General features: G+C 38.1%; 1 protein-coding gene across 1 annotated transcript in view; it reads right to left on the bottom strand.

The window, feature by feature from the left end:
- NTNG1 (netrin G1) overlaps positions 1–12,156 on the bottom strand; it is a 317,109-nt gene that overhangs the window by 45,426 nt on the left and 259,527 nt on the right. Inside the window, exons 7-8 of the mRNA XM_038538947.1 lie at positions 11,235–11,294; positions 3,485–3,652 (exon numbers count right to left, since the gene is read on the bottom strand). Of these exons, the coding sequence (XP_038394875.1) occupies positions 3,485–3,652; positions 11,235–11,294 (228 nt within the window). The remainder of the gene's footprint in view (positions 1–3,484; positions 3,653–11,234; positions 11,295–12,156) is intronic.

Here is a 12,156-nt window from a genome sequence, read left to right on the forward strand (position 1 = left end):
CATATTTTTGGAGGTTTGATTAAAAAGTTATACTACAATTGATTTATAGGTGTTAGAAGAGTCTTGTCTATAGAAGGTATCTTTGGTTACCTCATCTTGGGTTTCAAGGGGTCTAAAAAATAATACAGCATAATTTGAGATATGTTTAGTGGTAACTGCTGAGCCTTGTTTTTCATTCTGATGTCAAGCTTGTTATCAGAGATTATTAGCAGTGATTACTCAAGGTCATGAACCACATATCCTCTAGCTTCCTGCTAAATGCTTGAGTTTATATGAGACAGAAGCATGCAAGAGTGTCATCTTCATGTAATTGCTGCGTCATACAGGGTAATTACATGCATCTTTGGAGATATGACTGTGCTTGGAATTTATATGAAAATGGGTAAGTTCCTCAGTAGTCACAAAGCCGCAATCACTGTGGCAACACGGAATAGCCTGCATTTTATATTTGCTATAATATAAAATGATGCAAATAGTTTGTGACATCGATTTCAATGCAGTCTACATTCTGTCAAAGATAGGGTCTGTTCCCTTATAACCAGTGTGGTGGGTTTCACTGTCATTTGTTAAAGAAATGGCAGGGGGCCTTTCTTGTCCTCAAAATTAGAGAAGACTTGGATGAAGTTCAAATTTCCGAGATTGGTGCTTAATTCTGTGAAAGTGAATTGGGTACATATCCATTCATTTTCATTTGTGCTTTCTATACAAAAAGGTATTAAGCTCTCAATTACTTGCGGTGTACGTTCTTAAATTTAATTCTCAGTTCTGCCTCAAGCCCTTTGGGGAGCTGAACCGTGGAAAAGAGGGTGTCGGTTCATACTTTTCCATATGGCAAACCTTGGCAATAGGGAGCCATAGACTACCAGTGGCCCTCAGAGAGCAAACTCCAGCCTTAGCCTGGTGAGTAAGGCAGCGCTGATACCTCGACCCTTGGCCCCTCAAGCGGGAAAAGCAGATCCATAGCTTTTTAAGAAAATTGTTACTGATTGATTGTATGCATATATAGACTAAAAACAAAAGATAGACTGTGTAGCATGTACCAGCCAGCCACATTTTTCAACTCATTCTCTATAAATAATCTTACCTCTTAGGAAAAGGGCAGCAATTTAAAGAATTTTGGTATGTGGGTGAATATTATAGCTAATTTTAATGGTACCTAAAAATTCTCATCTTTCGGCTTGCCAATTTACTTGGTTTAAAGAGTATAAAATACTGAATAGAAACACGTTTGCCTCAATAAAATAAAATTCCCCAAAGGTTTATAACTTTAATGAACAAACTTTCTAGAAATGAGAAAACCACTACTTTCAATTTTTTTTTAAGTAGGGAAAATGTATATTTCGTCTCTAGTTTATGTTACAATTTAAAAGACAAAAGTTAAACAGGCTGTCTTCCTGTCTGAAGGTAATCAAACATAGATTTACAGCAGAACTATACCTCTTAAAATTGAATAGGAAGCACAGATTTTATAGTCTATAAGATTACTTGAGGACTGGAAAAAGGCCAAAGTTCATAAGAATAGAAAATTCTGAGTAAAACACTTGTATATTGCTAAGTTACTTGCTAGTAGAGATTATATGGAATAAAATCTTTTCAATTAGGGCTTTTTCTTTGATTTACTTAAAATAATATGAAATTAACACTGTAAAATATTTTAATCTCAGGTGTTTTATATAAATGATTTTTATTCCTATGTCCTTATTTATTTTACTTTTTCTCTTGTTTTCATATTTATAGTATGACATTTATATATTTTTACAAATGACATCATTGAAATGTAACTGCATTCAAAATTCCAACAGCTACATGTCTTTTGGGTTATTAATAACCTCAAATCTTTGTAACCCCATTAGTTATAAAGGCAATTGAACTTCTGTTCGCAAGCTCACAGTGGAATTGCTACTGTCATCCAAAACACGTACCATAAGTAGAAGTCTGACAAGCTTAGTTTTGCTAATTATGTCAGGATAGTTGGGAGACGGTGTTCAAGCTTTGAAGTCAGGAAACTAACTCTTTGCTGAAGCTGTATGATTTGGGTCAATTTGCCTTACTTTTCTCAACTAAAAAGTAGAGGAAATTATCAGTGGAATACTTACCCCCACAGTTTTGTTAATGAGGATTAAGTAAAAAAAAATATTTGCAAGTCACTTCACAGTTTACCAAGTGTTTCCTGTGCATCCCATATGATCCCAGTTTGACCAGGAATTCTGAAATGACTTACCTAAAGCATACAGCTATTAAATAGCAAACTGGGACTTGAACCCAGCTCTCCGGCCTCTAAGTCCAGTGATTTCTCCACTAATTCACAAATAATAATAAATAAGGAGGCACTTTGAAAAATAGAACATACTGTAGAAATAAATAGTATTATGTAAACTCGGCCTAACTGATTTCAAAATAACTCGCACGGCTATCTTAGGTGATCCTGGGCAAGTAGCTATATGACCTTGATACTCCGATCAGAAAACAATGATCCCAGAAATGTAGATTAATTAGATTTCTTTTTTTGATGAAAAGACTGTCATTTTTCAGCATGTGTTTTCTATTTAAATTAATCTCTATTTGAGAAATTCTACTTTTAAAATTAGTTGCCTGCATAGTTATCTACCAGCGAGGTAACAGGTATGCACATACACTTGATCATTTTAAATATATGCCATTTCTTCAAAGTAAATCGTGGAGTGAAATTCCATTTATTGTTTCTTATTTTTCCATCAGCTCCCATTCTTAACAACAGATACTACTGTGCAAAAGGTAGGAGAAACTTCTTTTGGGTGGGAAGGGCAAGTTCTCTCCAGTTGACTACAAGTAGTAGTCATGGTGGGTGGGGGAGAGTGCTGGAGAGAACTCTGTAGACCCAGTGTTCCAGAGCTTATTTACCTTGGAAACTAAGAGAATTAGTTGCCTAGAATAGCTTTGAGAAATTGCTTCTCCTTTTAGAGGCTAAAGGAAAATTAAATAAATGGAATTTCATTACTATGGATGGAAAAGTCTGGCAAACTTCTATATTACCAACTGGTAATGGCTTTCAATTCCAAATGGCAGTATTTAATCAATATTTGTTGGCTACCAATTATATGCAAGAGTTTGTCCTAATTTCTCATATCTATAATTAAATTCCATATAGTGAGTTTCCATTTTAAAAGTTGAATGTACAACTTAAGACTTTATGATCAGTTCAATATTACCAGAGTTTAAGATTTCATGCAAAAAAAGGAAGGGAGAAGAATAATAGAAAATTCTTCATCTTCTAAACATGATTTTCTGTTCATCATCTTTAAGGCAACAATGACATAAGGATTCAGAATATATCCCCCAATTCAACCAGCACAAGAGAATTTTAAGTCTACCACAAGGATGTTCTCTCCATTGAGAAAGTTCATTCTGATTCAGCCATGATGCAAATCAACAGCCTCTTCACCTTAAATAGCTCCCCATACCTCGAAAGGCACAGAACAGTAGCTGAAATTATAATGGAACTGACCTATGCACACATTCTCATCGTCCAGCTGTGCAGAAGCATTTCTGAAGTAGCCCAGCCTGCATAACTCACAGTGCTGCCCTCTAGTGTTGTGTTTACAGCTCACGCAAATGACTGTATTTAGCAGATCGATATAACTGCATCGATTGGAGTGGCCGAAGCATTCACAATCTTGCAAGGAAGAACAGAAATGTATACAGAGTGTATACAGTAGCAGAGTAATAGCACACTACATGCTTGGATAAAATGAAGAGTGGAGAAAAGATGGCGGGATGGCATTACATCTATGCGATGCAACATGACACATGGCGACCACAGGTGGTTGTGACTGGCATGGAAGTAGCATCTGTTTCAAGCAGGATAGAAAGGTTGGACATTCAGAACATGACTGGAGAGTGTTAATTCTTGGCATACAATATGAACAGAAGCATTTGCAGGTGTACACCTTTTAAAATTTGGGAAGGCTCAGTTGCCATTGATGCAAAGTTCTAATTTTTGCACATCGAGAGCTTTACTGTCTTTGTCATTTCCCTCATTTATTCTTCATATTTGCACTCTTAAAAAGAGGGAGGGAAGTATGTGAACATCTGGAGCCTGAGCCTGCCATCCACCCATGACTCCTTTGTTTTGAGTCTCATTATCATTTGCGTCAAGATGGTAACTTGGTCAGGGTTTCCCAGAAATGGTGGCAAATTTAATAAGGGTCGAGACAACTAAACAATTCTCTATTTTTGTTTTTTCCAAATGCTAAGAGGGAAGACAGCTTTTGTGAGCCTTTCGTCAGGCCAAATCTGAAGTTTGTTTATGTGTGAGAGAAAATATAAAAAGCAGGGAGATGATTTATATGGGAAACATTCTCTTAAGATTTCCTTTTCACCCAAGTTTCAAGCTAGTCCACTACAAAAGAAGAATTAGGTAGCTAATTATTGGGCAATACCCCAGATTTCCTTTTATTTGTTTCCCCCAGAAGGAGCCTCTGAGGCTGAGGCATGATAGTGGGAAGAACTAGACAAGGAGATGAGGGAAGAGGAGGAGAGCCAGGGGAAGGGTGGAGAGTGACTCGATTTTCTCTCTGTTGCATCTCAGTGAAGCAAGAAGTTGTTCATCTAATTCAACGTTTTTCAAAGAAGTTGTAAAGACAAAGCCTTTTTTGGTGGCAATAATGATCAAATCAGACAGAAAAAAGAGGTGGAAGAAATAAGTAGGAAAGGAAGCTAATTTGCCTTCTCAAAATATGGGGATAGGCCTGGACATTTATGAGGAAAGTCAACCATGATCCTGTAAACTTTGTTTATCTAATCTAAAAATACTCCTCTTATTAATGTCTAGCTTTTATTTTATCTCACTAGGAAGCCAAACACAACCACTATTTGAGCCCATTCATTCAATCATTCATTCAATAAATATTATATTGGGTTGATCTACCATGTGCCAGGCACTATGCAAGGGGCTGAATTACTCTTTTTGGCCTAGATAAATTTTGGAAGTATTGCATTTGATGAGCAGAGTAAAAATGAATAGTCACTGTCAAAATGAATAAGGAGGAATAAGAAAGAGTGACTAGATTTTTTTTTTTTTTTTAATGCTGCTACTCATCAGAATGGTGTGGACTCATTTAGAGCAGAGCCAGTTACTCTACAGACAGCTGAGGTCAAGGTCCTGAGAGAATAAAGTCAAATTTGGATAGAAAAAGTAGAGGAGGACACTGGGAATGGTGAAGAGTGGAAGACACCAGAAATAGAGTGAACACCTTGGGGATTCTCGATGCTTAAAAGAGAAGCAAGAAGAGGGAGGCTCCTGAAGGCAAGCCACTTTCTTTAGAGGAGGCTAACTTTGTCATGTGTGCAAGTGTGCTGGGTGTTGGGACTGGGGATGAAGCAGAGGGAGAAGGAGAACAGAGTGGGAAGGAGGCCTTGGGACTCGGATGTGGGAGATGGGATAAGAACATATCTGTATAAATTCAGTTGTTAAGGCATGCCAAATTAATAATAATAAAATAATAGCAACAAAAGTAGTACAATTACAGATCACCAAATTAAATTTTCTTAAAAAACAAATATTTCGCTCCAATACACTCTACTTCGAGTTACACCTTGTTTATGCTGGCATTTCTGACTTCCTGGGAACTCTAAAAGATCTCTAGAACCTTCCTTGGTTGAGGATTTGAAATACGGAGAACCTTTCTGGGCTAGAGCCATCCAAGAGTAGAGGTTGCAGGAAGGAGACCCAACTGCCAAATCTAATTGCTTCCTCAGGACTTCTTCAGAGCTGTCTGGAATTGCTGAGGAGTGCGTACCTACAGCCCTGTCCTCTGACTCTCCTCCTCTGGAACAGGTTCCTTGGTGGAGGTTGTTCTTCACATTCATGACCCCAGGCCAGCCCTTGGTTCACCTAATATAATTTAACCAGCTTTTTCCCAAAGGTATCCTTTATGTGCATAAATTTGTCCCAGAAACTTTGGAGCCACACAAAAGTCCTTGTTGTCAAAAAGCTTGCTTTGTGGGTAAGGCAAACACACACTTAGAATAGAAAACAAAAGAGCATATGCTAAGAAAATTAAACAGTGACACAAAGCGATCTAAGGAGAAATTCAAATAACTCGAGGAGAATTAGGAAAAACTAACTTGCGATGCCTGGGTGGCTCAGTGGTTGAGTGACTGCTTTTGACTTGGGTCATGATCTTGGAGTCTTAGGATCGAGTCCCACATCAGTCCCTGTGGAGAGCCTGCTTCTCCCTCTGCCTGTGTCTCTACCTCTCTCTCTGTGTCACTCATGAATAAATAAATAAAATCTTTAAAAAAAGAGGAAAAAACAACCTAACAATGGACTTAACACTGAATCTTCTGTGAGGGCAGGTGGGTATATTAGGAAAAAAAGGGAGGATGGGGGTGGGGGATGGGCACTTCAGATGAGAAAGGAACAGAGCATGCACACATATGAAGCTGGGGTAACTGTAGAGAATAAGGCTGGAGAAGTTTCTTAATAGAGTTCCTTTGTGGGTGTTTGAAGGGTTCCATAAGATCCGCCCAATGGCCAGAGCTACACGCTAAGCTCCATCTGACAGACAGTTTTATCCAAGAAAGAAAACATATCCGTAGATATCCAAGTTTGACACTTTCAGGACCCAGCCCATGAGTCTCCATGGACATGTCAAATGTCACACTAACATCTACTATTCTTTGAATTCAATGAATAGTATACATTTTCTTGATAAGATGATTTGTTTCTGCATCTTGTTTGAGAACCGACTTCTCAATTTCAATAGGAAAAGGCGAATAATATAAGTTGTATAAGTAATTATATATAGAACCTATCAGTTACACACCCAATATTAATAAATGTATTTTAGAAGATAAGTGGATATCTATATGTCTTATAATCTAGGAAATGGGGTAGCAATTTAATTCTTTTAAGACTTCTAAGACTCTTTTGAGACTTCAATAAAGCTGTCTTCTCTGGCCATGACATATTTGAGAATGTAAAATGAGAAAAAGATCTTTGAAAAACATGAGAGGACACCTCAAATGTAATTATCAGGCAGCTGTATTATATTTTAGTATTCTGTTAATCTTCCACTCTTTAGGAACTGGTCTTTCCACATAGGCACAGAATCCTTGAATGATCATTAATGATGTGGTCTGAGCTATATTAACATATTAAGACCCTGCAGTGATGATACTAATAGTTCAATAATTCTTTGATCTTCTAATTCATTCACCTACCATGTCCTCCTTCCCCTTCTTACAGAGTATGGAGTCTGTGGTCCTTCCTTATGGTGACTTCCTTTCATTCATTCTCATCTCCTTTGCCCTTCTAGTGCCCATCCCATTATAGTCTCCTGGGAAAACCTGATCTTGCTTAAATCCAATTCCCCATCTCTCCATGCCTACACCCCAGCAGCTAAAATGTAGTTGGATCATTTCTCCAACTATTTTGAAACAAGTCTCACTTTAAGTTCATGATCATAAACCTCAAAGGGACCTTTAAGGCTGTCAGGCAACCCTTCCTGAAACAGAGAGCTTTGGAGCCACCCACTCACTCTTGCTTCTTCTTCCCTACTCACCATTGTTTCCCCCTCTCTTTTCCTTTTTGTCCTTTCTCCTCAAATGTCTCAGGGCTTAGTTCTTGGAACTTCTTGCTCTTTAGACTCACCCAAGAGCCAGGGCTCTTTACCCAGCCTCATGACTTTATATACCAGCTCTATGCTGACCTTTCCAAAACAATTATTTCAGCCTAGATCAACTCGTGAGACTTCCTCCAGCCTGACCTTCTCAACTGCATTCTTAGTCTCCACTTGGACATTCAATGGATACCTCAACTTCAACATGTTCATAGCTGAGCTCTTAAGTTACCTTCCCAAACCTGCTACTCACCCAGGCAGCTCACCCTATCTCAGTAAATAGCAATTCCTTTCCTCCAGTTGCTTAGCTTTGGAGCTTAGCTCCAAAATTCTTGGAGTTGTTCTTGGTGTCTCTTTTTTTCCCTCATCCTCGACAATCAATCAATCAATCAGCAGATCTTCTTGACTATGCTTTTAAAATACATTCTGAATCTCACCACCTCTTACTATTTCATCTTTAGTTAAAGGCACCTGGGTTATTGCTGTTATTTCCATGTAGAATTCTCTTCCCCTGGACATCCCTATGACTTCCTTCTTCACTTTGTTTTTTAGGTTTCTGCTCAAAGAATATTCTGTGACCACTCACTCAGTAACAGCTCCTGGCCTAAACATACTAATCCCCAGTTTTCTAAGCCTATTTAATTTTTTTGTAGAATTTGTAGTATCTGAAAAGTATATTTAAAACAATTTTCTCCCCCATACTCTGAGCATAATTGGATGAGTGTAGACTGTATCTGTTTTGTTCACCATGGAATCATGGAACTCAAAACACCTCCTAGCACATACTAAGCACTCAAAAAATGTTGTCAAATGAACATATCAATGAACCTGTGATGATTCTGGGGTGCCTTCCTTTGTAAAACAGAGGAAGACACAAGAGGAAAATGATGTTTAAATTCATTTCTCCCCATTTGAATTCCATAAGAGTCTGGCTATATCCATATATTAAAGAGCTTAGAAAAACAACAGCCACACAACAAGATATAACTGAGTTAGTGATTATTTTAGCTGAGAGCTGTCTATATGTCTATGAAGATCTGTTTTGGCAGAAAAAAAGAGATTTGTAAACATTGCTATGGCTTTTTATAGTTTTTCAAACTCAAATTACATTGTAGACAAGTTTTAATTGCTGTTGTGTAGACAAACTCTTGGGGTCCTCTACAACATATTTCCATGGTGTGGCATGCAAGCACTGGCAACACATATTTCCTGAGAATCACCTGGTGCCAAGGGACAACATGAACCAGCCATGTAGAGTCTAGTGCCGTTCCTCAACCTTGGCACTATTTACATTTTGGTCCGAATAGTTCTTTGTTTTCCTATATACTGGTGGATATTCAGAAGCATCCTTCACCTCTGCCTACTAGATGCAGTAGCAACTTCCGAGCTGTGACAACCAAAGTCCCCTGGGGGTGGTGGTGGTGGGAAATCTTCTATGGGGGATTTTATATGTGACTTGTATGAGAACATATAAAGCAGTTATGATAATATGGTACTTAGTGACTGGCTAGTCAAGACCAATAAAAGCTAGGGATGTTTTAGAAGGAGAGTTCAAAGTTGGCTTTCTAGATCAGGAAAGACCCCATCTTCTTAGGTAAAGGTTCTTTCTGATTGACCCTGGCTGGAGGGAAGACCAGGAAAGGAGGAGTTTCCAGAAACAAGAGGTTGGAGAGAGAAAGAGTGCAATGTCAGAAGAGGAGGGGTTAAATTTCCCTTTGGTGTCTTCTTCCTGACTCTTCCCATGTTGCCTCTAATCATATGTTACATTGCCTATGGAAATATGAGATCAGTACTCTGAATTGCCCAGGTTGTTTTTTCTTTCTTGGCCAAATGAGGAAAGCTGATGAAAATTCATTTTAGTCACAAAGAAGAAGAAGAAGAAGAAGAAGAAGAAGAAGAAGAAGAAGAAGAAGAAGCAGCAGCAGCAGGAGGAGGAGGAGGAGGAGGAGGAGGAAGAGGAGGAGGAGGAGGAGGAGGAGGATGATTTGGGAAAAAGAGTTTAGATAGAAAGTGAAGGAATGAAAACTCTTGAAAAATATTTCCCCCTTACTATATTCACAGAGTCAGTGTGCCTCTGAGGGGCCTCCTCCAGGGGTGGCAATAAAGTGGCTGTAGCATTTTGCTGGTCCTTACCCCACCCCCCACCCTATCTTGCAACCTTATGTAGCTTTTGAAGTTCTTCCACATACATCATTTGATGATGATATGGATTTTTTTAATATAAGTCATTAGGTGGCTTCTTCCTGCCTCTGGAGATGTATTCAAACCTCAACGATGCAGGGTCCAATTCCAGGTCAAGAGGCCTCTTGTATTTCCAATGTGCTTGACATGACATAAATGAGATGGAATCTGTGGAAGTCCCTATTTCTTCCTTTTCTCCTCCACTTCCTTGGTTTCTTTGTGTAGATTTGCATTTGGGAGATAAAGAGAGATCTCCCTCCTGTGCCTTCAATGACTGCTTTATGATGTGCATTCATACCCAAGCAGGCTTGAGACCCTATGAACCTGTGGCTGTTCTGTTCCTAAAGAACTTCCAGTCCCCAAATTTCAAATCCATTTGCATTCCCCTCAGAAGGGCTCCTTCAATGTTTAACATGTGAAAGTACATTGTAAGGAAAGTTGAAGACAGGATACTGTCAGTTTCCCCTTCCCATCTTCGGAACAGTTTCATCTTTTGTTCTATACACCACAGAAGGATCAACTCAACATTAATTGAAATCTGGAAAATGATTTGACTCTATTCAATAAGGAATAAAGAAACTACTATGGTCATTTTCACCAAGTGGGTCAATCTAAATTCAATTTTGCTAATAAATATATTTCTTTGTAAGGGGTGTTTCATGAAAAAAACAAACAAACAAACAAACAAACAAACTAAAAAACAAAAAACCCAACCAAAATCATGACATAAGCCCAACAGTCAAGGATGGAAAACAAGACACACCTGTCACATAGGACATTTAAAAGAAAATGGTAAAATCAAAACAAGAGTCTTTATGTTTCCTGAAAAATCTTCATTCTGTGAATGACAGATGCTAGCTGGAATGGGCTATTCATGAGTCACAGATGAGATATTGCTTGCTTTCATTTAAAGAAAGTAGTATAACTATTATTTTCAGGTCATAATCAATGCCGAACCCAGTGCAGATTCACTGGTATTTGTTCAAATTCATTCCAAACAGTCGAAATAGAAATTACAAGGTCTTTCATTTGTCACAAAGTTAAATGGGCACAAAACATGGAACCTGCCATTCTGTTCTCATGAAAAGCATCCTTGAAACTCACTGAAAGTGGGTTTCCTTATTTTCAATGCCAATGAGCAACAATGTTAATACTCTAACATTCATGTTCGAAACAGGACCCTAAACTGTTTTAATGCTTATTCACACATTAATCTTTCAGAAAACAAATGTTGCAGCATTTTTAACTTACAGCAGTCAAACTTCTGAGTGAAGCTTTCTTTTCTCTAACAGATGACAATCTTAGTACTGTGTGATGCATTGATTGGAATCAGTCAACATGCCTCACCAATAAGCTGATGGGTACACTTCACAGATATTCCAGATTCATACAGTGCAATGTTTCACAACACATAACACCATGAAATCACTGTATGAATCCAAGAATTCCTACCTCTCTTGTGGTTTGCAACTTGAACAGAAGAAACTGTTGACAAAGCTAATTTGGGAGCAACTGGATAGGTTTAAAAGAATGAACAGCACATTAGAAACAATAGTGAAACGTTCAGACTATAATAACTTATCATCAACCCACTCGAAAAGTAGCCCTGAATGACGAGACTATTTGTATAGGTCATTTCTGGGAGATGCTTTCAGCCACAAAGGATGTCTCGTATTTGGCTGAAAACTGTTTAACATTAGAAGTTTATTTTCAGAGGCAAAAAAAAAAAAAAAAAAAAAAAAAAATCACCATTTAAGTTAAGAATCCAGTTATGCAAGGATTATTCCAGTAACAATATGGATATTAGGATCCCCTACTGTCCCTCTCCTAAAGGAGTAGTTGTGTTGAGGTAATTCCTGGTATCATTGCCCCAATTCACTATGTCATTCTCTCTGGGTAACCAAAAGCTCATCGGCATATAAGCCAGTCAGATTATTTTTGTTGAACTGATGAGATATCACAGAACATAATCACAATGATCAACCAGCTGGACTCAGGCTCAGAGTCACCTTGAATCTGTCTACCTTTAAAAAATGTCATCATCTTCTCAACATGTATTACCTTTGTGATGATATCGGCTTGCAAATGGCAGAGATATCTCTCTAAGTTGCCTGCCATTTCTTTTCCAATTATTCATGATGAGTTGTTTGTGAAGATAGCAAAAGCCAGGGAGAGCCTGATGCTCTTTGCAGATGTTGACAAGATAAATTACGGCTGCAGAGAACTGGCCTCTGCTAGAAAGTGCACCTTTAGCTAAAATTTCGAATTTAAGCACTTTATTTAACTGTGCTGCCTCTCAAATAAATTCATTTGAACTCATTATCCACATTCTAAAAAACTGCACCTGATAGTAGCTGGAGATTTCTGAAAGTTT

This window comes from Canis lupus, chromosome 6 (assembly GCF_011100685.1).
Source record: "Canis lupus familiaris isolate Mischka breed German Shepherd chromosome 6, alternate assembly UU_Cfam_GSD_1.0, whole genome shotgun sequence".
In the NCBI taxonomy this organism is placed as follows: domain Eukaryota; kingdom Metazoa; phylum Chordata; class Mammalia; order Carnivora; family Canidae; genus Canis; species Canis lupus.